Source organism: Patagioenas fasciata, chromosome 15 (assembly GCF_037038585.1).
Source record: "Patagioenas fasciata isolate bPatFas1 chromosome 15, bPatFas1.hap1, whole genome shotgun sequence".
Classification (NCBI taxonomy): domain Eukaryota; kingdom Metazoa; phylum Chordata; class Aves; order Columbiformes; family Columbidae; genus Patagioenas; species Patagioenas fasciata.
The window spans coordinates 16,194,013-16,219,858 of record NC_092534.1 but is presented as its reverse complement, the minus strand read 5'-3'; the positions used below and the strand labels follow the sequence as shown (position 1 = coordinate 16,219,858).

General features: G+C 45.4%; 1 protein-coding gene across 18 annotated transcripts in view; it reads right to left on the bottom strand.

Annotated features, from left to right (window-relative positions):
- Positions 1 to 25,846, bottom strand: part of CHLSN (cholesin) — a 149,373-nt gene that overhangs the window by 28,646 nt on the left and 94,881 nt on the right. For 14 of the 18 annotated variants that reach the window (XM_071815010.1, XM_071815020.1, XM_071815023.1 and 11 more), the window contains 9 exons: positions 21,996 to 22,077; positions 16,390 to 18,540; positions 9,317 to 10,704; positions 8,029 to 8,152; positions 6,028 to 6,314; positions 3,376 to 3,931; positions 2,854 to 2,972; positions 2,268 to 2,749; positions 759 to 845 (listed from right to left, as the gene is read on the bottom strand). In XM_071815010.1, the coding sequence (XP_071671111.1) occupies positions 18,358 to 18,540; positions 21,996 to 22,077 (265 nt within the window). In that variant the 3' untranslated portion in view covers positions 759 to 845; positions 2,268 to 2,749; positions 2,854 to 2,972; ... (3 more) ...; positions 9,317 to 10,704; positions 16,390 to 18,357. Of the gene's footprint in view, positions 1 to 758; positions 846 to 2,267; positions 2,750 to 2,853; positions 2,973 to 3,375; positions 3,932 to 6,027; positions 6,315 to 8,028; positions 8,153 to 9,316; positions 10,705 to 15,069; positions 18,541 to 21,995; positions 22,078 to 25,846 lie in introns of those variants that run through there. The other 4 variants (XM_071815026.1, XM_071815018.1, XM_071815019.1 and 1 more) reach the window with 4 other exon arrangements.

The following is a 25,846-nucleotide window of genomic DNA, read 5'->3' as shown; positions in this document are numbered from 1 at the left end:
CTTTCTTTGATTCCTTTGGATAGCGTATCCTACTTGTGCCCGTGTTAGCAGATGGATGGAAGTGATCGCTCCTCAACATGCTGAATTAGGCTGCTGGATGTATCTTTGGAAAAGAAAGAGCCTGCCTGCCATTTATTTGTACAGCCAAACGACGGCAGAACATTGATTATGACTCGGCTATGTATTTATCTGGGAGAAAACACTGGCTCTCAGGGGTGGAAATACCATTTCGGCGGCCCTGAGGGTCTCCCCTCTAGCTGCAACACGTTTGTGCCTTGCAAAACACTGACCTGAATTAAATGCAAACATCTTGGGGCAGGACAGGTGTAATATCTGAACCAATCCAGCTCATGCTGTGTCTGTGGCCCATGCCACACGCATTGGGGGCTGACACCGCGTCCCCCGGCCCAGCGCCGCATGGTGCTGGGACCAGGGGCTCCTGCTCTCAGAGGGGCGATGGTCAAGGGCAAGGACTGCAGCAACCACACAGGTTTGTAAATCGAGGGCTGCCTTGTATCTGCAGCTCCTGGCCAGAGCAATGAGCATCGTGCAGAATATCATTTCTGTTTGCTTTTTGCCACGAGATGGCACCTCGACCCCTTCTGAGTCACACACAGCCCAGCCCTGCGGTGGGTACTGGGGCTAAAAGCCCTGCCAGCCCCAAATTCGGGCTGTGTAAGGAGGGCAGAGCTAAGCCTTGAGACTTCATGCACCCCTAGGCAAGGTGCGTTCACCTGGGAGCAAAGATATTTACTCACCATTAACCTGGAAGAATCGAGTGGTAGGCAGGGAACAGGAGAATTCTCCCCATCGCACAGCAGACAAGGATTTGAGGGTTGTGTGTCCTGTGAGGTTTGAGGAGAAACACAAGGAATAGGTAGAAATTAAAAAAATGGGGAAAAAAATGACAGAAAAAGATTAAATTCACCGATTAACTTGGAAAAGTCAAGTATCATAACAGAAAAATCATTTATGTGAGGAACCAAACGACATGTGATTGGAGTTTCTCTTCTTTTGGTAACTAAAATACTTTAATGTGAAAAAATGCTTCCTCTTATTAAAAGTTCTCCACGGAAATAATGGAGCCCATCAGCCTTGTCTAGACTGAGCCTATAAACAAGAATTAAAATACACAATTAAAGGAAAGTGATAGTGAACTCACGACACAATGAAATTACATTTTGAAAGAGGTAATAAAGCAAAAGGATAAAGTGTTACACATTACACGACGAAGACTCCAATCGTTTAGCAAGCCAAAATACTTATGTTTTAAAGTCGTTAGATCATCATTTTTAGCTTTTGCGTGAATTATAAATCAATTACACTCGGTTCTCAGCATCGTTAAATTTCACAGCACAATAAACGGCTGCGTTTTATGTGCAGGGGGGTTATTTACACCATTTCTCAATGTTATAAATAAACTGGCTGCAGAATAAGATCCATAAATCTCTCACTATTGCCAGCTGGCTACCATTTTTGCTATTTTCTGCAAATAACTAAACCTGCCATAGAGATTAAAAGAAAAGGGATGCTGTACTATTGTAAATCGTAACTATTGTAAATAGTCCTCGTTCAGGTAATAGATTCATCAGCTTTCTTTGGTGTTGTTTTTACCAGCTTTTTGAATGACGTTATTACCTTAGGTAACTAAAGCTCTGTTCCTTGTGATGAGGGATTAAGTTTAGCACGAGCTCTTGGCTCAGGTGAGAGCCTCTGCATTGCAATCCTCTATTGATGCAGCTCCGCTGAGTAGGTGTTGATTTAAAGCCACAACAGGAGGTATGAGAGGTCCGTATGTAGAGTCTGCAGCTCTGCTCTTTGCACCTCTACCCTGTAACTTCCCTGGTTTCTTAAACCGCAGCAAGAGACCAAAACCCCCAAACACACGTGCAATTGGCCCTGAGACAAGAAGTTATTTTTGGGATGCTCAAACAATAACTGGAATGAGCCTGTGTATTTTTCTTTGCACATGCACAAATAAAGTCCTTATTTCAATAGTTTCATCACTGGTATGTTTTTACAGAAACAAACTCTGGCCATGCCCTGTAAGAGGTACCTGATTCCCCCCGTCTCACTCCAACCAAAGCTGCCCAGATCCCAGTCCTACATTAGGGTCTGTTTCCTCATGGGAGGCTAAATAATGATTGCAAAATAATGTGACTAAAAATAATAAAGAGCAGAGTCTATAGCACTTCTGCGATTTCCACCGTACCCCTGGACACTGCCCACCCCCAGTCCCACCGCTCCGGGAGCCTCAGCTACTGCACCTGCTGGCTGTAGGAGAATGGAGCACATCAGTTCTGCTGGCATGGGCACATCGGCATCTCAACGCAGCGCTGCCACGTGGTGCTGGATCTCCTCCGCAAACGGATTTTAAACAGGAGGAAAAACCCCAAACAAAGAGTCTTGGTTTTGCCCACGGCAGGGGTTGGACCAGATGATCTTTAAAGGTCCCCTCCAACAAAAAAAGCATCTTTAATTCTTATATTTCAGTACCATAAAGATTCTCCAAAAGTATCCAGTAATAGTAAGCTTGCTTGACCTACCAACTCCTATGAGATTCTGAAATACCTTGACACAGAAGTAACTTCCATGCAAGAACAGAGCGCCAAGAAGGTGCGTAACTTCATCTACGAGTCTTAACAAAGTGAGAAACATTGGGTCTTCATAATGAGACCTTCTCCCAAAGAGAACAGCAAAGGTGATGTTGGTGGGGCCGTATTCAAAAATCATAATTGGAAAGGTCCATCTAGAAATGAAGAAAATCATAACTGTGTTGGTCATTTCTGGAGCAACCCAGAGGGTTTTTTCACAGTGGTTTTGTACAGTAGCACGATGGCATCTCCAGCTCACCTCTGAAGGGTTTCATCAGCTCAGTGAGAAAAGGAAGCTCCTCAAGCATCCTTTCTTCTCCAGGATGCTTCCCCATCCATGATCCCACATGGTGGCTTTGGTGTCACCTTCCAGAGCTCCTGTGAAGAAGAGAACACACCTAGAGAGGGACCGTGTGCCCTGCTTGCTGAGTCAGCATGGGTTTTCTCAAAAACACCAAAAGGCAGAGCCGGGGAGCGCAGGTGTTTTGTAACCTGGAAGAACCTACTTGTGGTTTGGAAAAGCACCACCCCAGGTGGGTTCAGGAGGCAATATCTTAAACAGTCAGTGCTGTTCACACCAAAGCTCCGGGCTGGGCTTGTTTATAGCTTTGTCTCTTTGCAGCCATGCACGGTAAAAACCCCTGTGCATGGTATTTGTCTCAGGCTGACTTGTTTTTCCTTGGAAAAACAGCCTGGCTGTTTGGGAGAGCAAGGCAAGGAGCAGGTGACACCGCTCTGTCCCTGCCATGGACAGGACAAACGATCTCACTGAACAACTTACATTGCAGAGGATGAAGAGCGTCCTGTGCGGGGGGACCTTTGCTAACCCATCGGCCACAAAACGTGCTGAGCCAAGGGGGCACCGAGGTGTTTGGGTTCCATGCAGAAGTCCTCCCTTCGAGGAGGGCTCCTGGGCTGAGCACAGTCTGTATCTCCAGACGGCGGACTGTGCCTTCCTCACACTGGGCCTCACTTTTAAAAACAAGATGAAAAAAAAATAACCAAGCCCACACTCTGTATGCATTATATACATATTAGATCATCAAATCTCTTCCTTTCAGTCCTGGATTATTCCCTTCATTGTTTTTCAATGTCTGCTCTTGGGCAATGTATTACTTTTTTAACATGCAATTCAGAAACATGCCAAAAATCTGTTTACAGAAGTAATTGTTTGAGGTACAAACAGCCCGTGCTGTTGCGCTCCCGCCAGTTCTTGCAGCCTTTATCATGAGTCATGCGTGATCCACGCTGTGTCTGACCTCCCAGTGACTGCAGGACAGAGATTGCATAAGGACCTCGGCCTTCACGTGGTGAAAAGGAATTTCCTTTCCTCCGCACTGCAAAAAAAAACCTTCTTGAAATGTGACCCAAATGCCACTAAAAGCAAAAAAACCCTGATAATGCAAATAGGAAGATCCCCAGAAGTACTTGTCTTAATCCCAGAGTGCCAGGGTTAGAAGGGCCCTGGAAAGCTCATCCAGTGCAATCCCCCCATGGAGCAGGAACACCCAGCTGAGGTTCCACAGGAAGGTGTCCAGGCGGGTTTGAATGTCTGCAGAGAAGGAGACTCCACAGCCTCCCTGGGCAGCCTGGGCCAGGCTCTGACACCCTCACCAGGAAGAAGTTTCTTCTCAAATTTAAGTGGAACCTCCTGTGTTCCAGTTTGAACCCATTACCCTTTGTCCTATCACTGGTTGTCACCCAGAAGAGCCTGGCTCCATCCTCCTGACACTGCCCCTTTCCATATTGATCCCCAGGAATGAGTCCCCCCTCAGTCTCCTCTTCTCCAGCTCCAGAGCCCCAGCTCCCTCAGCCTTTCCTCACACGGGAGATGCTCCACTCCCTTCAGCATCTTGGTGTATAATATATGTGTATATAATTGATTCACCAAGGATGGACATACGAAGGCATAAGAAACCTGGACTCCCATCCATCAGGTCACGGACTGACAGGAGAAGACGCGATCTCAGCCCACACCCAGCCCCTGGCCCCCCATCCCAAACCCACCCGTGGTACAAACAACAGCATCTGTGGCAAAAGCAGGAGACCGGGAGTCTGGATACACACGCTGGCCTCCTTGCTTGGGCAATGGTTTGTGTGAGTGGAGGTGTCTTGGGCTCCGTGCAGAAAGGGAGCAAGCAGAACCATGTCCTCCCACACCGCAAGAATTACTAAAGGCGAGAGGGAGGGAGATGTCACTCTGGCACTAAAAATGTCTTTATGATTCCCAAAGAGAAGGGAAAGGAAGGAATCAGCTTCCCCCCCTTGCACCCCAGGCTGTGCCCTGCCTGCCCAGGACAGGTTACTCATTACCCGCTGGCTGAAGCGACTGTGGAAGAGGCAAATCTGGGCAAAGATAACAGCACCTCAGACGGCCTACAGAAACATTTTCACCTAAGAGATTCAAGTTAAAAATTAAAATGAAAATCAATTTTTATCCAGAAGTAACTGATCTCTCTGAAAAAGAACAAATAAAACAAAAGCTCCCCAGCCAGGGCAGGGTCATGTCACACGTCCCAGGGCAATTACAAAGGGGAAGCACAGAAAGAAAAGCCCTTACACAGAGTGCCCTGGATTGAACCACCCATGGATTTGTAGTTGGGAAAGAAAGTAATTGCTTGTGCTGTGCATAATTATTTGGACATTGAGCCCTCCAAACCAGTCGCTCTTGGACAGAGAGGACTAGAGAGTAGAAAGCAAGGCCTCCCTCCCCACACCTGCCCTTGGAGCCAGCAATGGGCAGGGGGGGTTAAAATTCAGACCGTGACAATCACCATTTCTGGATGATCCCACTGTAACTTCGCACAACAAGGGGCCTCGGGAACAGCAACGCTGCTCGAGCCCTCCCTGCTCCTGCAGGAATCAGCAGGAGAGAGCCTGCAAAATCTCAGCACTACATTTATTGGGTGGGTCAATCTGCTCCCCTAAGCACCACCTGGCCGGTTCGAGAAGCGCCGTGTCCTTCACCAGCCTGTAGAGCAGTTGCACACAGCTGGGATGTGCTCTCAAGTCCCTGTCCCACACAGCTGGTGGGCAGCGCTAACAAACCCATGTCCCTTCCAGGCTCTTGGTGGCAGGATCCGGCGCGGGCTGCAGGACCCTCACGGGGGGCAGATCCTGGTGTGGGTGGGCTCGGCAGCACCTTCCCCGCACCACGGCCGCAGCTTGCAGGCGGCCACAGGAACAAACTAAACCCTCCTCCATTTATTTTTCTTGCAAGCTGTGTTATACATGTTCCCCAAACGGCCCTTTGAAGCAGCACAAGCTGCCTTCAGACCTTTCTCTTCAGCTCATTTACACGGGCCGACAGCTGTGCCAGCCCGGCACAGCCCCAGCACCCAGACCCACCACCCAAACCCCTCTGTGCCTTGCACAGCCAAAATGTGGCTGATCCCGAAACCAGCAAGCACCTTTCAGTCGTTAATCCACGCACCATTTGGCTTCCAGGTTGGAGCTGCCTGTCCCAAACTTGTGTCTCGTAACAGAGCCTGGGGGCACCGGCTCTCACCGGGTTTGGAGAGATTCAGTTTTGATGTTCAGAGCTGAAGGCCAGGCAGGTTAAAGTGATTAAATGGTGTTAAGTGGGATACAAGCTTCCACGGTCCTGTGTAGATTGTCTTTTCAAAAGCCCCATCGTATTTCCCGGATCCATGGCAGGGATGCTCGCTCTTCTCCAGCAGCAGCCCTTCACCCTTCAGTCGCACGGGAAATGCACTGCAGCTAAAGAAAGGACATTATCCCTGGTTTACAGACGGAAAATCCAGATGGAGAAGGGAAAAGATTTGTTTAAAGGCCACATGAGACAGTGATAGAAACACAAGGAGAATCAGTCGTCACTAACGGGCACATGAAAAAGCATGATGCCATAAATGTGCCCCCAGCAGATAATAAAGTAACTCAATCTATCACAATGTGGGTATTTTATCACCCATGGAGCACTTGAAACAGGGCTTGCAGTTGAAAATTCCAGGCTGTGGTTTTAAAGCCGTAGCCTCATCAGCGGCAGCGCTGAGGAACCAGCCCATCTCCATTCCAGAGCCATTTTAAACAAACCCAGACCTCTCCTGGAAGCATCTCAGGGATTTGCAAAGTGTGGGTTTTGGAAATGCTAACGTGCCGCTGCACTGCACCACGAGCCACAGGGGCACGCGCTCCTTTTGAGGTTATGGATTAATATCTAATCCAATGAGTAAGTTTAGGTTAAAATTTAGCAGCACTACCTGAGCAGGGTAACAGCATGGACGGTTACCGACCTGCAGGCAGTGAGGTTTGAAGAAACATCCCAGCACCAGCCAACCTCATCTCCCTCTTGCGAGAGATTCTTCAGGAACCAGACAGAGAATCCTCAGAGGTTTGCTCCACAAACCATCAGCCAGTAAAAGTCTAATTAGGTCAGAGACATATGGTTTTGAACCAGTAAAAAAAAATCAATATCGGTGGCTACAGCGATCTCAACCTCACAAAATGTGGCTGCATTTCAGAAGCTGCTGGCTGAGCGTTGAAAACTGCATCACGTTCAGTCTTCATCAGCAGAACTTTTGCTCTCCCCCAAGCCAGCAAAAAAGGGAAAAGGCAACAGTTTTGCTACTGAAAACTGCTTTTTTCCATCTATCATATCAACTATGAGCATGGAGATGATACAAAAGTTCTTTTATGAACAGGCTTTTCCCAGCCATTAAAATAGTCCCGAGCTCCAAAGCATGGGCATTTCTGAACAAGCGCAGCTGCGTCTCATACCCTACTCATACAAAGACACGCACAAGAGTGAGACGGGCAGGATTTAGCCCTAATCTGCAGTGTTATAGCCCTATGATGAGCACAAGGAAGCGTCTTTAAAAAGAGACGGCTTTCTAACTGCTTCTTAAAAAAGCCTTTACCACGGACGCTCTTTGGCATGACGCAGGGCTGTGTTTCTAAACCCAGCGTCTCCCATGCCGTTCACTCTGCCTGTTTGGTTGGGTTGCATCCACATGCTATTGTTTTTTTATCATCAAGCCTGTTTACAGCACAGAGGAACAATATGGGAACAGAAATAAATCTGGGATAAACCCAAAGGAATGAGACCATTAATGGTATTGCCAGCATGTCCGGCTCGCCGAGCCAGAGGCCCCGCAGCTGCGCGCTGCCTCGGGGACACTCGCTTCACTACTCCCTCCTGGTTATGGATTTCAAACCTCAATGGTGTTTGATTCACTCATCATCTGCAAACCTAACACCAAACAGCTAAAACGCCTGCACGCCCTTAAGCTGCCAATTTCATATCTGTGGTCCATTGTAAGAGAGAATATTTTCTAGGACACAAAGGCTGAGGGACTGACTGTCACAACAGTATCACTTTTGGCTTCCTTAAATACAGTAATCAAAGTATTTTGAACAGTGGCCTACAGCTACTGAATACTTTTTTGTCTCAAAATAGACACAAGCCTCCTCCCACCTTCTGCCATGAGCTTTTTGGTCACTCTGAGGTTTTGGTGGTTCAGTCCAGTTTCCTTCGCTATATTCAGGGAGCGCAGCCCATCTGGTTGCTGAGTCTTCGATCCAAGTGCTACCGGCTTATTCTGTGAAGCACAGAGTCAAAAGGACACAAAACGTTAGTGGGGAAGGTTTGAAAAAGGAAGTATTTTCATTTACATTTTTAATATAGTCATGTTGTCTAGAGGCCAGATTTGGGGAAGGGAAATCGGGAGCCTAGTTTCTATTTTCAGCACAGCCGCTGATTGCTCTGTGTTGCTGGCAAATCTTTTAATCTCTTTCCCTCTGTTTTTCCCTTCTGTAATAAAGGGATGATCAGACGTCCCCAGCTATGCCTCGTGTGGCAGCATCCTCTGATGAAACATGGCAAGGACAAAGTATTAATAATCATTTCATATAGGAAAGCCAAGGGGTCACAGCTATTTAAGCACAGTTTAGCTATTCAGTGCTGCTTTATGCACGCACTATGCCTTGACAGTAAGGGAAGGTATATATTAGTATGGAATGGAAAAGTAGGCCCTTCAGGGCACAAAAATAACCATATCCAGAGCACCGCTGAATAAATACAATATCAAGATGAAATCACTCCGAATACCAAACAAATTGAAAGGCAAGGAGATACTAAAGAGGCAAACCAAAGTGATCCAGCCCTCCCCCCGGCTGGTGTCTAACCGCTCAGCACAGCAGCGTGGACCTGGAGCACCAACAGGCACGTTACAGCAGCCCCATCATGGTTAAGCGCTCCCAGTCCTCCATTTCTCTACCCCACTGGCATCTTCACTACCCCGGGGCTCCTTCCGTGTCCCATCGGGTACCAAACCCCCTTTCTGGGCTGCTCTGCAAAGCGCTGCTGTTCGCATCCCTGCGCGTTGGCCACAGCTGGGCTACGGTTCCCTGGGATCGCTGGATCCTCCCAGCCCCTGCCTGCTGCACCTCTGGCCAGATGTTACCCTCTCCTCCCGCCCACTGCCCCTGTCACTTGTGTGAACGCTGTCTCTCGTGTGAATGATCTCTGGCACTGCTGCCAGGACCAGGAGGCGAGCAGAGCCCCGCTGTTCCTGTCACCTAAGCCACCTTTGCTCATTTTATTTACATGAGCAGCTGCGCTGGCAGATTTTGGGGAGGATTTGGGGGATCCTTGGAGATGAGCGGTGTGCAGCAGAGGTCTGCGCCACCGCAGCCACACGAGGGTGAGTCTTTAAACCTTCAGCCTCCTCCTGTCTACTCCTTCAGTCCAGCTATTAAAATACCTTCAAAAAATCCAGCATTGCATGACGTTGTGCAACAGTCGAGCTGCTCATCCTTTGCAGAGCCTCTCGGATCACGCTGAAATAATGTACATATGCTTTTAGGGCAGAGACCAGCATTTATTTTAAGAGGTGCTTTAGGATCAGGACAGTCCCCACTAGCTCGTCACATCGGCTACTCAGGCTTATCGGCCCACAAGTGACCTTTCGGATTCTTAAGACTTGGATTACGAAGGGCTTTATATACTAAGCCTAATGACTTGAATTATAGCCTTAGCATGCTGACAATCAGGAACAGGACCATAAGCATTTTACTTTCTTCTATCCACAAAACAGCTTGGGCCGGATTTTGAATCCATTTCAAGGGTATGTCAAGCTGGTGCCCACCATAATCATCCAGTTGAACCCCAGAATCAGATGGCCGAGGTAAAGGTCACGTCTGAGGGAAATTGCAAGATTTTCCAGATAAGCCAGCTGAGACATCTGTCTGCCTTCCTCCAAGACAATTATTTTATCATTTTCAAATCTTAAAAAAATCACTCTGATACGCTACGGCACATTTTAATCCATGGGGCTGCAGCAGCCGGACACGGTATTTTGTTCTTTTCAAACCTCTGGAGCAAAAGGTTCTGTAGGACAGATCATGATCTTCCTGGCGGCAGCTGAACTGGAAACACCTTTCGGTTCCCAGGAAAACAAAAACCAAGTATCAGCAGCTTATACGGCCCCTGATAGCAAGGCATGCGTGCTGTAGTCGCCATTTTCAATCAGCGTTTACACAGCCCAATGTCACAGTGAAATTTGCTTCCTGTCTAAAATGTCTGAAGCCTCTGTTCTCCATGACCTGCGTTGGGCCGCCCTTTGCAGCCCCGAGGCCGGAGTCCACCGAGCATCCCCTGAACCATTCCTGCAGATGATTCCAACCACCGGTGGCTTGCAGCCATAGAGCAGGTCAAAAGTTTAATGTGCCCATTAAAGCAATTTTATGAGGGATACAAGACCCACAGCCACGGCGATGATGCAAATAAAGGTTGACTGATCCGTTCTGCTGGTTCTTTTAACGAGGAAGGGGAACGCGGGCGCGAGCAGAGCAGAAGAGCAGGCGGGACGTGCTGTTTGCAGAGGACGGGGTTGTCGCGTCCCCTTCGCTCCTCTCGCCGAGCAGGAACCGTCTGTGAGTCCTGCAGGGAGCAGCGCAGACCCACACTCACCTGCCACGGTTTCATCCGGGACCCCTCAAAACCAAACCCAATCTCAGATCTCAGGCACTGTCTGCTCTGCGTTAGCGGGGTAATTCAACAAGAGGCAGGACTTTCTCATTAAACAACGTGAAAGATGTACTCTTGATCTCTCTGCGGTCAGGTTTTTTTCCTCCCTTTGTCCACAGACAGCTGAAATAATAAAAAAAGGATTTAGAAAACAAAGGGGAAACCCCTTTTAAAAAATAAAATAATGAAAACCCCACAATGACTATTTCCTAGGACTGAACCAACCTCTGGAAATCATTGTCAAGTTCACTGTAGTTTTCCCTCCACATGCTGTGCGCATACGTTTGGCTGTTCAAAAGAACAGTAATATAAGACGATATAATAAAGTGCAGAGAGCTGTTTCATGCCATATTGCTGCACAGGTGATCATTTTGGATGAGTTTTATTCAAATATCAGAGACTCAGAATGTAAATAGCTAAACCCGGCCTATTTTGAAATAAGAGTGAACTGCTGCATTTCCTAACTTGGAAGAGCTGTTTTCCTGCCAATTCAGTCAGCTGAACTTTTCCATGTCTCAGTTCAAGTGCGTTATAATCTGCTTGTACAGGAAGGAAAGGAGGATGCTGGTGCAATATTCATAATGTAGCCGTCTGTTCACTGCCGATTTTCCATCTCTGAGATTAAAAATCACATTAAAAGCACTGGAAATTAAATTATCGAAAAGGTTTTCTTCTTTTTGACAGCAAAAATATCTGACAGCAGACGGAGTTCTGATGGAGGTGTGTGCCCTATACAAACTACCAGGAGATCATCGTTTCTAAGAGCAGCTTTTCACTGTCCCCTCACCCCGTTTACCCCTCAACCCGCTGCAGCCAAGTGTACAAAGGTGAGGTGGTTTCATTAGCAACTCAGTAATTTGGCCATAAGTGTTCATTAAAGTAAGGGACAGCCTAGAGGACGATCCTCCTGGAGGTGACACTGTCCAAGGAGGAAGGGAAGGTGAATGCACAGGTGATGCTGGAAAGCACCGACATGTATTACACCGGCCAAACGAAAGGCAGACGCTCACAAGCGTCACCAGAGCACTGACGGCCTTTAGTCTGAACGTTTCTTTTTAGTCATCTAAGACAGTTTTAAAAGTGCTTAAACAACCTCTGCCATCTCCCTCGCTTTCCGCAGGTCACACACCATCTGGAATGAAGCTCGGACGGGCATCATCCCTTCCAAACAACAGCACATTGTATGTTCAGATGTAGGGTCGGAATTCGCTGGATGGGACATCTCAGGGAAGAGCTGACGGAGATGGAAATCCAGAGCCATCCTGAAGGAAACTGGGGTGAATTTTAAGGGTAATTCAGTTCTTTTGACTACGATACACCAAGACCTTTAAATCCGCAATGCTGTCTGCTATCCAAGCTGAAGCGGCAGGCACCAGAAAGCACTTCTGCACAAAACCATGGATCGTGGAAGCAGCTTGTTGAGTGCTCAGAGACGGCACGAGTAGAGCTGAGGACCCAGAAGGGAAGCATGAGGACCATCTGCTGATGAACGCTCCTGCTTACACAGGCACCGCGGGCTTCCAAAAAATGTCGGTAAGGGTTAGCAAGTAACAGCTGTACTGACCTGAAAGGCTTCATTGCCTACGAAGAGATGACAGGGACAGGCAGAGCTGTGCAGTCAAACTGGAAATAAGTGTTGCCTTTGACAGCTCTCAAAGCTGCCACTCCAACGGGAGAATTCGGCTGCAGATTCGTCGCTGGCAGCACCGCATGTTGAGCACGATCAGAAGGAGAAGAAGGTGATTTGTAGGCAAAAAAGGAAAACTTGAGTGTTACAACCATTTGAGATTAATTCTTTAACAGAAACCAAAGCAGGTGTTTCCCTCCTGGAAGGGACCTGCAGGGAGGTGAGGAAGGGTGAAAACATCGCGCTTCTGGACTGAGTTTCAAGTCCATCCACAACTACTCCAACAGTTTCTCCATTACCTGTTTCACTGCAATAAGCAGCAATGTGGCCAATGGACTGCAGCACCCAGAGGGTCTGCAGCCTGCTCTGGATACGCTGTATTTATGTTACAGTAACACAACCATCACAAAAAGGGACTAGAAGTCCCTCCTAGGGCTGAGATGTCACCAACGCAGTGAACTGGTTTGACGCTGCTGCCGAACCGGCTCAGACACCGGAATTTCACCCCGATCTCACCTGCTTAACGCCAGCAGTTGGTACATGGGCCCTGCTACAACCAGCCCTGGTGTCTCCAGCTGCTTGGCCCTAAGCACTAACCACAAGGAATGGTTCGGAGAAGCTCCGTGTTTATTCTTGTCAGCAGATCATAGTGCTTCACTGAACAAGGACAAAAGATTTCCTTATGTAATAGGGATACTATTTGTTATTTTTAACCTTATGGCAGCCAGGATTGGTGCCAGGTGGCACTTTGCCTTAACCAGGCAACTCCAGGAGGTTACATTCCCCGCTGTCATCCTTGCCCTCGGGTATGTGATGCCCATACATGGTTTCTTGGCTGTCTGTCCTCGTGTCTATCTGCCGGCATGTACTTGTGACAGCTCACGGAAATACCACTCTAATTTAGCAAGGTAACTCGGGGTGTTGGTCAGTCCCTTCCAACATCCTGCAAGAGCTTCTAACAAAGGGAACGTTCTTTGTGAAATCCATAAAGTCTATTTACACGTATCTGTGCTACCAGAGAAACACGACTGCTGCAGCTTAAGCTTTCGATATGCACAAACAGCTTTAAAACAGCTTGCTCGGTCAAATTAAGCCCATAGAAAGCAGACGAACAAAACGGTCGCAACCCCGAGGAGCTGCAGACGGCGGCCGAGCAGCCGAGATCCCGCAGCCCCACGGACAAACGCCGCTCTCGCTTGGCAAATTCCACAGGCGACATCGTTGTAGCGGATTCAGGCGATTTCATGGAGCTTAAGAAAGCCTGGCTGATACAAAGGGCGCTGCCAAAGGCTGCTGTAGCTCTAGAGCAGAACAGGGAAACGCGGTGTCACATCCTTCTTTGGGTCCCAAGGAGCTCACCGGCAAATGGGGATTTTCACGGTGCTGTAGCTGGGTCTCGCTATTGATAAGCAAATGAGAGTGACAGATCCTGTGTCCCATGGCTGACGATTCTATAATATACAAGTGGGACCGTGAGGACAATAAATGTAAGCTGTCGCAGCAAAGGGCTGCATGATATTTCAATTAGCAGCAAACCTTTAAACAATCAGAACAATTAAAGCGAATAGGAAATGTAATTAAGGGTACCTGGTCACCTTTAACTGTGCACTCACATAATTTAGGGGTGTTTGCTTATTTGCTTCTAACACAACCCCCTCCATTCAGTCGCCAGGCCGGAGCACAGAGGTAGAATTTGAATTCTTCTGGCCATTCATACACACGTGGCATTTCTTGACCTTTAAGCATTCGATTTTGAAACCCATTTAACTTCTCGACGTAGGTGTTTTTGTGGGTTTTGTTGGGGAATGCCAACAATTTTCTGCATGTAGGGGGAGAAACCAAAGCAGTGAGGGGAACTGTGTGACTGCTGCTCTGTTTGGGAGCGAAGGGCCCTCCCTCTGTGTCTGAAACTCCAACTTTCTTAGCAGCACAAGCTTCTTATTCAGCTTTGTTTTGACACAGAAAGATAAACCACTGTTTCGCTTTGCCCTTCCCCCACCGTTGAGTTGCCCATTGGTTTTGGTTGGTTGGTATTTGCTGTTTCTGGTAGCGAAAACCAAAACAAAACCAAAAATATATTTGACTGTATGAAGCTGTTGACTCTCTATGTTCTTATGAAGAATTTAAAATAGAACGTAATTATAAATCACTGCTAAAACGAGCTTGTCCTGCGAAGGCAAGGACATTTAATTGTGTCCTTGTATGACTGGAATCACTGTAAACAACTAATATTCCTATTTGCGGGGACAGAAATAACCAGCTCATTCAGCTGTGCAGAACGGGAGACATAAAAGGAAACCAGAGGCTAAACCAGAATAAACCCACTGGAAAGTTTTATGTCAACACAACTGGATTTAAATTAAGTAACATCAATTCAGTATTTTGACTGTAAATGAATCAGAACATTAAAAGGAGGTTGAAAGGGAATGTTTGTGATGAAACACCTATGACCATAGGTGTTCTACACCAAACGAACAGGAAAGTCCCTGCTTACTTCTCCTGTGCAGGATCAAACCCGCACAGCACTGTTATTCTCTGTGTTTTCACTTTGCAGACCTACATTTCGAGAACAAGAATAGCACAGAACTGCAAGGAAAACACTGAATAACCGACTCATCAGTTATACCCAACATAACGACGCAACGAGGGGTTGCATTATATTACACACGCGTGAAGGAGTACAACTAAAATTACACCGACAATTTCCATCCTATGTTTTCTCATTTTCAAAGCGCTTGATTTTGCAACTTAAACCTCTTTTATGATTTTTTTCCTGACCCTGATTTGCAGAAATGTGAGTAGATTTTAACTTTCATTACTCAGCCTTAGTGGTAGAAGTTTAAGAAAATCAATCCCCAAGCTGGAACCAAAGCAATGTATTTCGGAGCTATTGGAAATGATGGAGACGAGTCAGGCGTCGCCCTGCTCTAAAATGACCAGAAACACAGCCGATCTGTTCTGCAGTGAGAGGTAACATGGAAATAACCTCCACATTCTGTAAGTGCCACGCACCCTCTCCAACTAAGAACAGAGAATTCATTTACCCCGTAATTTTACAACAGTGATAACAAATGAAAACCGTGGGCAGACAGCGGAAAACCAAGAAGATGCACAACCCACAGCAAGCATCAGCCAAATTAAAAGGAACTTTGTACATTGTCAAATTTTGAGTAATTAGTACTTCCATTGGAGGCAGAGTTCCAGCTTTAAGCAGTTCTAAGTAATTAACGTGCCTTTATTTTGCCCAGAAGTCCTGACTTCAGCATTCTCTCAGGATACGAATTCTTCCAGCCAGAGCTACACAATACAGATTAACTCGACTAGAAGACAATTAGAGCAGGCAGACGAAGATGTAATTTGTCAGTCTGCACACACTGGTGCTTCCAGCCTCGGATGCAGCTTTAATTAACACGGTAGACTGACTAAAGGGATGCACAGATACGACTCTGTCCTATCTGTGTCCATTTGTCTGCCCGAGCTACACGCTGACGCTGAGATTTACAAATTCTACGTGACCAAATGACAAAGTGAACAAAGTGCCTGAATGTGTTTTCCTGTACAGTTTCGACCAGCTACAGGAATTCAATAACCGGTTATACACTCCGCAATTTAAAAGACATCATTTAAAATACACGACGGAGGAAATCTTGCTATACTTAATCATCACGCGATGTAAACCTGTAGATTAAAGCCCCGGGCTGAGCAGGAAGCAGAAGCTGGCCTGCTGGCCAGCATATGGAAAAGGCAGCATTTGACTGCCAGAGCTGTCACTGCATTTGCACACTGTGTTGGCTGAGCTGCCTGGGAACCCACAATCTTGTCTTTAAAATGGGCCTTGCAATACATGTCTCTCAAAAACACGCGTGGTTTTTGCATTTCATGAGCCACTTGCTTGCCAACCAGCTGAAGATTCTTTAAGAAACGGGGCAAAGGAAAAAAGCAAAATGCAATTAAGTGTCCTTTCCAATTTGCACTATGACATCAAGTATAAGACAACATTTAAAACACTTCCCGTTGAGCTTTGAAAACCAAGACACACACAGTACCAATGCAAAGCGGAGGTTTTACGAGCCTTTTACCCAATTTCCAGACACCACTGGCAATGCCGCACACCAAGGCACACGTGGCAGAACATGTCATACTTTTCTTTCTCTACCAAACACAACCACAGCAACAATTACCTTACTTTTAGCGGAGGCCAAAGCCCGGTGTCCTTCACCCAGCAATCGGCGCTGCAGGGAGAGCTGGAGCTGCAGCTTTGGAAGCGCGGAGCAGGATCTGACCCACAGGGACGTTACTGCACTGGTGAGAGCCTCCCAACGTTACTGTTCACATGGGCTCCAGATTGGCAGCCCTTATGTGCTTTTAATATTAACGGATATAAAAAGAAACACGACATTCTTGATCTATGGAGTCTCCTTTCTCACAGATTTGTCGAGATTTGCACGTGGTCAGAAGCAAGGTCCAAGAAAGGCAAATCTTGCCAAATCTGTTGAAGTCAATTCACGTCTTTTGGCCTGGACCTTACCTTGATGATCTTTTTCACAAGTCTTTTCCAAAGTATGGTAGCGATGTGCTCGTGCTGTTAAGCTACCAGCTATGCTGAGTGCACAGCGAGGACCCGCGGTTTTGTGTGACCCCTGAGAAATGACTATTTTCCTGATGGAAAGAAAGAAGTATCCGCTTCTGCTCAGGGTGACAGTCGTTTTTCCCAGCTGCATATTCTCACACGTAAAATATAAGATGCAATGATCTCGTACAAGTTCACTACATGCCGGTATCACTCCTTCGGGCCTCAGAGAGGCTCTGACACTGGCTGCATCCCCTGCATAACTGTTGCTCCATGGTGAGGAACCATCAGCCACTCAATGGAGAGACCGGCCACGGCTGCTGAGTTCTACTCAGGTTAAACTCCATCCCAGGAGCAGCCCATGCTGGTCTCCAGTCTGTTTTTCGGCTGAAAACATCATCTTGAAGAAGTCAGAAAGCATACATTATTTGTTACTAGTCATATATTTCATACTTGTAAAGATTTGTGGTAATCCACGGCGGTGAAGGCTGTCGAATCCACTCAAATGCTTCTTATTGAAAAATGAGGCCTGCATATCCATAGACGCTCCCTCCTTCACCCATCCAAATTAAAGCCGTAATTCCCAAAGACGGCCACTCTTCTAAAACACTACACATTTCATATCGTCGTTATTAATAAAGTATGAACACTGTTTGCAGAAACATTAAAGAATCAGGTCAAGAACGCTATCTGAATACAAGTGTTATTAAATAAGCCAATCGTCCAACTTTCGAGTAATTAATGTCCTTGGTTTTTACTTGAAAGACTCATTTTCAGCACGTTCACAGGAGACAAATGTCCCACGTCAAAGCGAGGAACACAATTAACCCTTTTGTGTGCCAATTACAAGAGAAAGATGAAAATGCAATGTTGGCAGGCTAGGTACAAAATGCTGCAGCACAGGGGAAGTTTAGGCACAGTGAGATGATTTCACCACATACAGTCAAAGGATTTAATCTGTTCCCATCTGTGCATTATCCGAATATCTAAACAATTGCCATAACGCATTTGGAAACTTCAAAATATGAAAGGGAGCCTAACAAAGCTGACGCTATCTCAGGATCGCCATGTGAAGTACTAATAAGCAACTGAGTTATACAACGCGTGTTCAACCGACTGAAAATGATCTTTCCCAAATCCGAGTGACAGATTTGCGCAGCCGAAAGTGCTGGATGGCAGCTGGCAGAGCACGCACCCTACCGCCCGCTCATTTACACGCTGCCACTGTCAAACGCCCTCCAAGGCCTTTCGTTGGTTCATTTGCTCTTCTTATTAAGAACTGCAAAGCTCTTATCCAACAGTAATTATGGGGGAGGTGGAGAAAAACTAATGAGAAAGAGAGGTTTATTTTTCTAAAGATGTGCAGTAAGGCTGCTTTAATGGCATGTCTATGGACCAAATTGGTTCTTTTTATTTCATCACCTCAAAACATGATAAATATTTGCAATTGGAAAAAAATTATGAGTATAAAATGTGAACATTTACCATCAGGATTCTTATTGTAAAATATGTCTTTACAACTAATTTATAGTCTCTGTATACATCTTATCTTTCTCTCCACCAGGACACGAACCCACTCTCAGGACAGCAGCTGCAGAACTTGTCGTATACGCTCGCACTTCTCCAACAGCTTTGGGTCTTGTGCATCGGGACCATCCAATTCCTTCATAAAAGCTTCGGCTTTCTGCACGGTGAGGTCTCGCGCGCTGCCTTGGAGCCCTTGCAGATAGTCCAGTAAAATGGTGAAATACTCGTCCGGAACCTTTAAAGTAAAAACAAGGGGAAAACAAATAAACAACAACAAGCTTTATTTTCTTCTGTCTCAACACTCATTTGCAATCGTGTCAAACCATCGCCTGGGAGATAATTAGGAGAACTGCGTGGGTTTTGCGGCTGGCAATGCCCGCTCCAGCTGCCCGAGGACGGGCAGAGGGTGGGAACAGAGGAGTGCGATGTGCTCAGATGGGCAAAGCGTCTGAGGGGAAACTCTAAGCAGATGCGGAAATGTTGATTGCAAACGCAAACACTGAGTGAGCTCAAGGCTCTGAGGGTTGGGGGAAGACAAAGAAACTCAAAAACCCACCCAAAACACACCAGCCAAACGCTGCTTTTGGAAAGGTGCATGCAAACCTCACGGAATTCAGTGAGAATTGCACGACATGGCTGAGGAAAGAATTTCCCTGGAATTACCCTCGTCCCTACCCAAAATTGTTTGCTACGATGAGATAGCACCCGCCAGCAAGCGCTTCGACAGAACGCTTATACACAGGAATAGAATTTCATCTGAAAAATACAATGAATTCAGACATATGGAAGTAATTTTTAGATCATGCTGGCTAAAACCGATAGGCTCTGCTAACATGTCGAATGCTAAAAGCAGTTTAGTCATTTAAGTTGCGTTACCCCAGTTTCACTCCCTTTCTAACTAACTAGTCATAGGGTAAATTTTAGCTTATCTGGTGCTACATACCATTTAAATGATTGTTACGTAAATCATCTTGGCAATAACCTAGCAAAGACTTTTGAATGGTTTAGTCAGTATTTCAAGCCAAGGTATTTTCAGCAGTCTCAGGTGAACAGCCGGACGCTGGAGCTTATCTCAACCTCACGGTGTGGATCTGCGGAACAGGTTGCGGCCAAGGAGAATATTTTTGCTGTAAAGCAGGAGATGATAAATGACCTAATCCTGCAAATATTTTTCTCCATGTTTCACTTTACACACAGAACTTTAAAAGGCCTACTCGACATGAGCGACGTTAAACACATACGTAAGTATTTAAAGGATTCGAGACTAATTATTCAAGGGCCGTTGCAGTTCTGCAAAGTATCAGCATTTCGGAGAAGGAAGAGCTTCAACAGATACTTAATTTACAGCTTATTTTCCCATCGACATTTGGCAGCATAACTTTGATCACTAAAACTTCTATCACACCAAAAGAAGAGGAAGAAAGAATATTCCAACGCTGCCTTCATCAACCAGGGATATTACAAAGTAATAAATCAATACTAACGGCTGCATTCAGCCTCAGAACTTACATATTGTGGAACACAGTGCTCCTTCTAAGATCAATTTTTGGGCTGACTTGAAATATCGAGGTATCAAGATCTCCCACCACAAGTCTGGGAAGTGGAAGCGATGCTTATGGGATTTTATTATTATGCTTTTGTTAAACCGTTTTGACCTTTTCTTGCTTCTTTTCCCCCCTCACACACACTCACCCTGCCCCGTTCTAATTGACTGATGTGCGCTGGGGCTGAGATACCCCAAAGTGAATTAATCACCAGCATGGGGAACACTACAAAACAGCAGCAGGACAAGAACAGTTATCGTTTCCCAATTCTACTATGGAAACTCAAGGGTTTTCAGACTTTTTAGACTTGCAGTTGCCCACAAATTTGGCAAAGCAAACGCAGATACCTGCACGGAGAACTTCGGTTTGCTCCCTTCAAGCCCTGAAGAAGCTTCCAAAACCCCTCCAGGGCCCTGCAGCCCAGAAGCTGAACACAAACCATAGTTACTCACTAAAAATGCTGTGCCAGACGACAAAGATCTACAAATGATTCAGTCTACAAATGATGCTAAAGTATATAAGCTATAGGTATACGGGCTTGGAAGCTGCCAGCCAACCAAGAGATGGATTTTAAATGGACTTAAAAAACCCCTTGTGTTGCAACGGATTTTAAAACCTTGACTTATTGCTTGCAGAAAGAGGCCAATCGGTGCAGGGAACTCCGTCCCCACTGCGTGGCTTTGCGGTAGGTGACACCGGATCAAAGATGTGGCTTAGGAAGGAAAATCACCCACATCTCCTTTTGTATTTTCATCATGTTGGATACCCAACAGATTGTGTTCTGTAATGGCCAGGAAGTTGAATTTGGGTATAAAACAATATCCAAAAGAAGCTGGTCTGCCCTCCCTAAAGTCCCGATGACGAAATATACTTAATTATAAGCACTTGATCAGGTCTGCTAACTTTACTGAATCTGGATGCAGATGTTAATCATTGTATTCGATGCATCTCTGATTATTAAAGTACAAAATATGGGAATTTAAATGAATCATACCACTTTCATCAGATTTAAAAGAAACAGAAAGGGAGTTTCATTTCAGCGCTGAGAAATAAGGAGTTACGCTGTGTTTCGCTGCGTAAAACAAACGCTGCTCACGGTTAATTATTTCCCAGTGTATTTCAACACAAAGCCCAAAGCAAACAGGTAAAAAACTCAGCCATCATTCTGCCTGTGAAACGATGTCTAGGTGGCTTCAAAGAGCTCACGTTGATTTCGAAAGGGTGATAAAAGACTTTTAAAGGAGAAACCTGAAAACAGAAGACAGCGCAAACCAGCTGGATACCGACAATTGAATGTGTATTCTGCAACTGATTTTTTCAAAGACATTACACTGTGTGAATGTTTTTACCTTCATGAATCTCTGCTTTTAATCTGGTTCTCTAAAGGTATTTTTAATCACAGAGGTAACACCCTATGTCAGTGATTGGTGTAGGAGCCGAGTGATGTGGTCAGGATGCACTCAAATGTCCAAAACCTACGTGAGCGCCAACCCAATGAACCGATAAGTGAAGCCCTGTGCAAACGGCTCCATGTTTGTTCTGTTACACAACAAAACGAACGACCTGAACCTCCATTCAAATGCTCACTGGAAATTCAATTGATATTCTTTAAGTTAGGAAATGAATGGATTGCAGTAATACGCAAGCCTAGCTTCTGGTTATACTTTATGCTTTTAACAATCAACATCGGGTTTCACTTATATTTTAATGAGAAAGCTATTTTAACATCTTGGCAATATGGATGTACGTCTTATACGGAGCCAGGGATATCTGAGGCTATATGGGAATCGTGGTTTACAGCCTTGGGTTCACAGTCAGAAATTCAAATGAAGGATATGACTCGAATTCTCAGTAAGCTCCAGATCTATATAAAACATGAATCTGCTCTATTTATGTGCCACATACATCAAGTACAAAAATCTAGCATACACGGGAGAATAATCACCAACAAAAGATTAATCACAAGCAATTAAAATGATTCAGTATTTGGGTTAAAACCAAAGTAATTCATGCATAAATTAATAAAAAATTGTTAGAAAAGTGCATGGCTTGGACCAGCAAGTTTTGGTTAATAAAGAATAGCTACAACTAATGTATAAAACTTCATATCATAGTCGTTCGGAGCAAAAGCAGCGTTAATACGAACCTTCTCTTTCTCATACATGTGCAGGAGAAGCCAGGTTTGTCTCGTCTTCTGAAACTTCCATTCCTTGGGCTTCTCAGACCAGCTGGAGCAAACAAAAAAGGCTTAAATTAAATATTGTGCGATCAAAATATTCATTATGCATAGAATATTCCCCACAAGGACCCCAGGCGACTTGCACACACGGTGTGGAGTTTCGTGACACTGCGAAACAGATATCAGCAGGGATTTTGTACGAGTGGCAAAAAAGAACATAAGGGTTGGCTACGTGCAAAAAGTGCAGATTATAGGAAGGCATCATGGCCAGGAATGTCGTGAGTTTTCATCAGAAAGCACCGATTTCTTGAAGTTACCAACGAAGTCTCACTCCTAAGCTTTGGCCAACGCTCTACGAGAGGTCATTCATCTAAGTTCATCCTTCTGAGCAACAATATGGAAGATGGTATAGGAAACGCTGTGTGTTTGCACAGCGCAAAGAAGGTGAGTTAAAATTCTTTCCTGTGCTAAATAAGCCTGGAAATGGTTTTTATCATCTTTGCAAGGTGACAAGAGCAAGCTGAATGACTGATCTGTGACCACATCCTGCGACAACAGTCCCTCTTCTAATGAAAACCTTTAACATAGTTTTATTTCTTTTAACCATACTATGTATTCCTACATTTGCTATAACATTTATTGGTTATTCACAATGCTTAGTACTCGGAAAGTCTGATTCTCCGTTAGTTTTATGTTTTTCTCGCTCACACAGTCACCTGAGCACTGTTAAGCATTAACTTGAAAAATACTGCCTGATCTCACTAATCTCCTGTAAAGCTATAGGATGTGAAAATACCTTTATTACCTGGTTTATAAACAACTGAGGCCAGCAAATGAGTGCACCACAAGGTTAATTGCTCTTATTAGCTTGTTACCAAAACCATATGCTCTCTTGTACACGTTCTGGTGAGCCATCGTGCTCCTGCACCTAAGAGCCCACATTGGCTTCCACCCCGGTGAATCCTCGTGTAGGAACAAACAGAAGTTCCAGTGAGTCTTCCTGAAAGGTTTCACTCTGTACACACCACAATAATCCATATAAACAACAAACGCTTCAGCATAATGGACTGCAGAAAGTGTGTTTGTGTCCATTATAGCACCGGAGCCTCACAAACTGCTTCTCTTGGTTTGCACTCTGCGCTGTTAGAATCAAATGTTTAATGAATATGGTAAAAAACCTCATATTTTCTTTAATAGACTATGGGCGTACTCTTGTCTTCAGAAAGTGCTCCTAAGTTTTTAATCACTGCTCTATCCGCTGCTGCATCAATTCCTGTTTCTCCCCTAGCAGGAAAATGGTCCTTCTCTTGACCTTCATTCCCGTCGAACTCCGGGCTCAACACTCGTGACAACAGGCACACAAATGACAACAGGCACACAAATGACAACAGGCACACAAACGTTTCAGACGGGAAACGTGGCCGTTGCCCCCGTAACTGGCCGCACCCAGCACTTATTAAAACAAATCTCTTCCACTGATTCTTATGACAGGTTTTTTCCTATTCCTACGATGGTTTTAAAGCCTATGGGAAGTATCGCTGTGACACTGCGAGAGGGACATCTCGTCTGATCAGAACGACACGGTGCATCCTCAGAAATGCTCAACTCTTGAACAACAAAAGGTAAAGATTTGTGACACAAGATTGGTCGCATTTTGCTGTTTATATGCAGATAAGATCCCTTGACGTATCAGAGCAGTAAAAAAGCCGTTTCCTTTGAGTGATTGAATATACAGAGCAAGACCAAGTACATTATCATTTAAGAAAACCTTTTCCTAGACAATCACAACCTCTTTCACAGTCTGAATTAATTTGTAGCCTTTAGGAGTATCTGTGTCCAGATCTAATATAAACTATGGAATTGGATGAAAAATATACATGTATAAAACCTATATTTTTCCAGTATGCCTAGGGCTAATATTCAATATATTGTACAAATACTAATTGCCTTCTTTACACAGTTAATGTCTGAATCTTTCATACGAGCTTCAGCTCATTGAAAAAACACACTGGTTGACTTTAGTTAAAGAGCTTTTATGTTTGTGCAAATGATCTTCCTTAAACGGCTTTGAAACTGAAGACGCAGAGGAAATGAACCAAATGAATCACGCAGCTTCGGGAATTTTACATTGGGGCTTTGGGTTTTTACCATGAGACTCTCACATAGAGAAGCTGCCCAAGACTCTCACCGGTCTATCACGTAAAGGACTTTCAGTCTCTACGTTAATCTCACACAAACCTATTCCCCAAACACGGCTGAGCTGGACCTTCCCAGCTGCTCACCACAGGTGTAATTTGCCTTTAAAATGCTTAACCAGGTCCCTTCTCAATGGGGCGTTTTCTGCGTATGGGCAGCATCAGTCAGCTAAGAGAAGACAAGTGGGAGCCAGCAGGGCAGAGCACGCTCTGGGAAGCCCCGGCAGAAGGAAAAAGGGAAGGGAAAGTAGTCAAATTGGTTCCAGAAACACACCAAAAGATGATTGTTACAAATGAGACTCAGGAATACACCACAATGCCTCTGCTTGCATTGCTGGCCAGGAGCAAACACCACAAAGCTGTCACAACTACCCAACAATCTCCCTGGTGTAGAAAAGCACTGTGCTGACAAACAACCGTTTCGATCAGTAAATTGAAAAGATTATTGGGTAGCGGACAAGTCTTAAGAAACCAGAAAGCAATGAAGACGTGACTGCCGGTAACCTCGGAGAGGAGACGAGAGGAGAGCACCGCTGGACCTGAAACACAAGGGCACCCCAGCCAGTTTTGGCCCACTCTGATGGACTGGATATCGGCCCAAGGTAAAGCAGAGTGCCACCAAATCTGATTCTCCAGTGTTCAGCCCAGGTTTAACAGCAGGGGATTCATCCCAAAGGTTCCTCCAGGTCAGTGTGGAGCCTCCTCTCGCTCTCCTGTGATTTCCCCATTCACCAAATCTCAAAGGAGGGACAGAAACCAGATCTGGTTGATGACGCCACATTCAAGGTTACATTGAAAAGACCTATTTGAAACACTAAAAGCGGGGCACTGCAGCACTATACAGAGTGTGTCACGTCCTTATCACCCCATTTATCTGGGTCCTTTTCTGTTTTGATAACCCTCGGTTATTCAGCACCCTGAAAACCGTCCTTAAGGATCATCTGTGTTCTTCCACGAGCTCCAGGAGGGCTGAGCAGAACTCACAGCACACGATTAAGGCTTTAGGATCCAAGTGAAGCACTTTGTTCCCCCCTGGTATCATTTCTGCTCTCACTGCCCTGCCTGTAAAATATGGATAACAGGTGCTTCCTCAATAAAGAACAACCATACTCTAAAAAATGCCCTTCAAGGTATTTAAAGCCATGCGGAAACACTCAAGCGATTGGCTGTAATATTTCACAATGCAATATATAAAATAGCAGCAGCTTTATATACACTCACGTTTAAGGCAAGCTCGTTGCCCTTAAAAGATCCGAATTTGGGGTCTCTGAGCACCATTCCCAGGTCAGGTCAGCGTGACTGTAACGCTACGTTTGGCCAATGGGTCAGGATGGAACCCAAGGGGCTCCCTGGAAGCAGCGTGGGGGGAGCACAAATTTGGCACAAGCTCATTCCTATGGGAGAAAAGCCATTCTGTGGATGGAGGTTTCATACGGGTATATAAAAAATATATGGAGGTGAATGGAAGTTTTATATAGGCCCTACAGTGCACATAGTGAAGTAGGGATAATAATTATTTTGTCCAGTCGTAACACATACAATTATTTAATGGGAAATGTTAAAGTTTTTATTTTTATAGGGGGTATTCAGAGTTTCTTCTGTTTGTCCCAGGGGTGTTTAAAA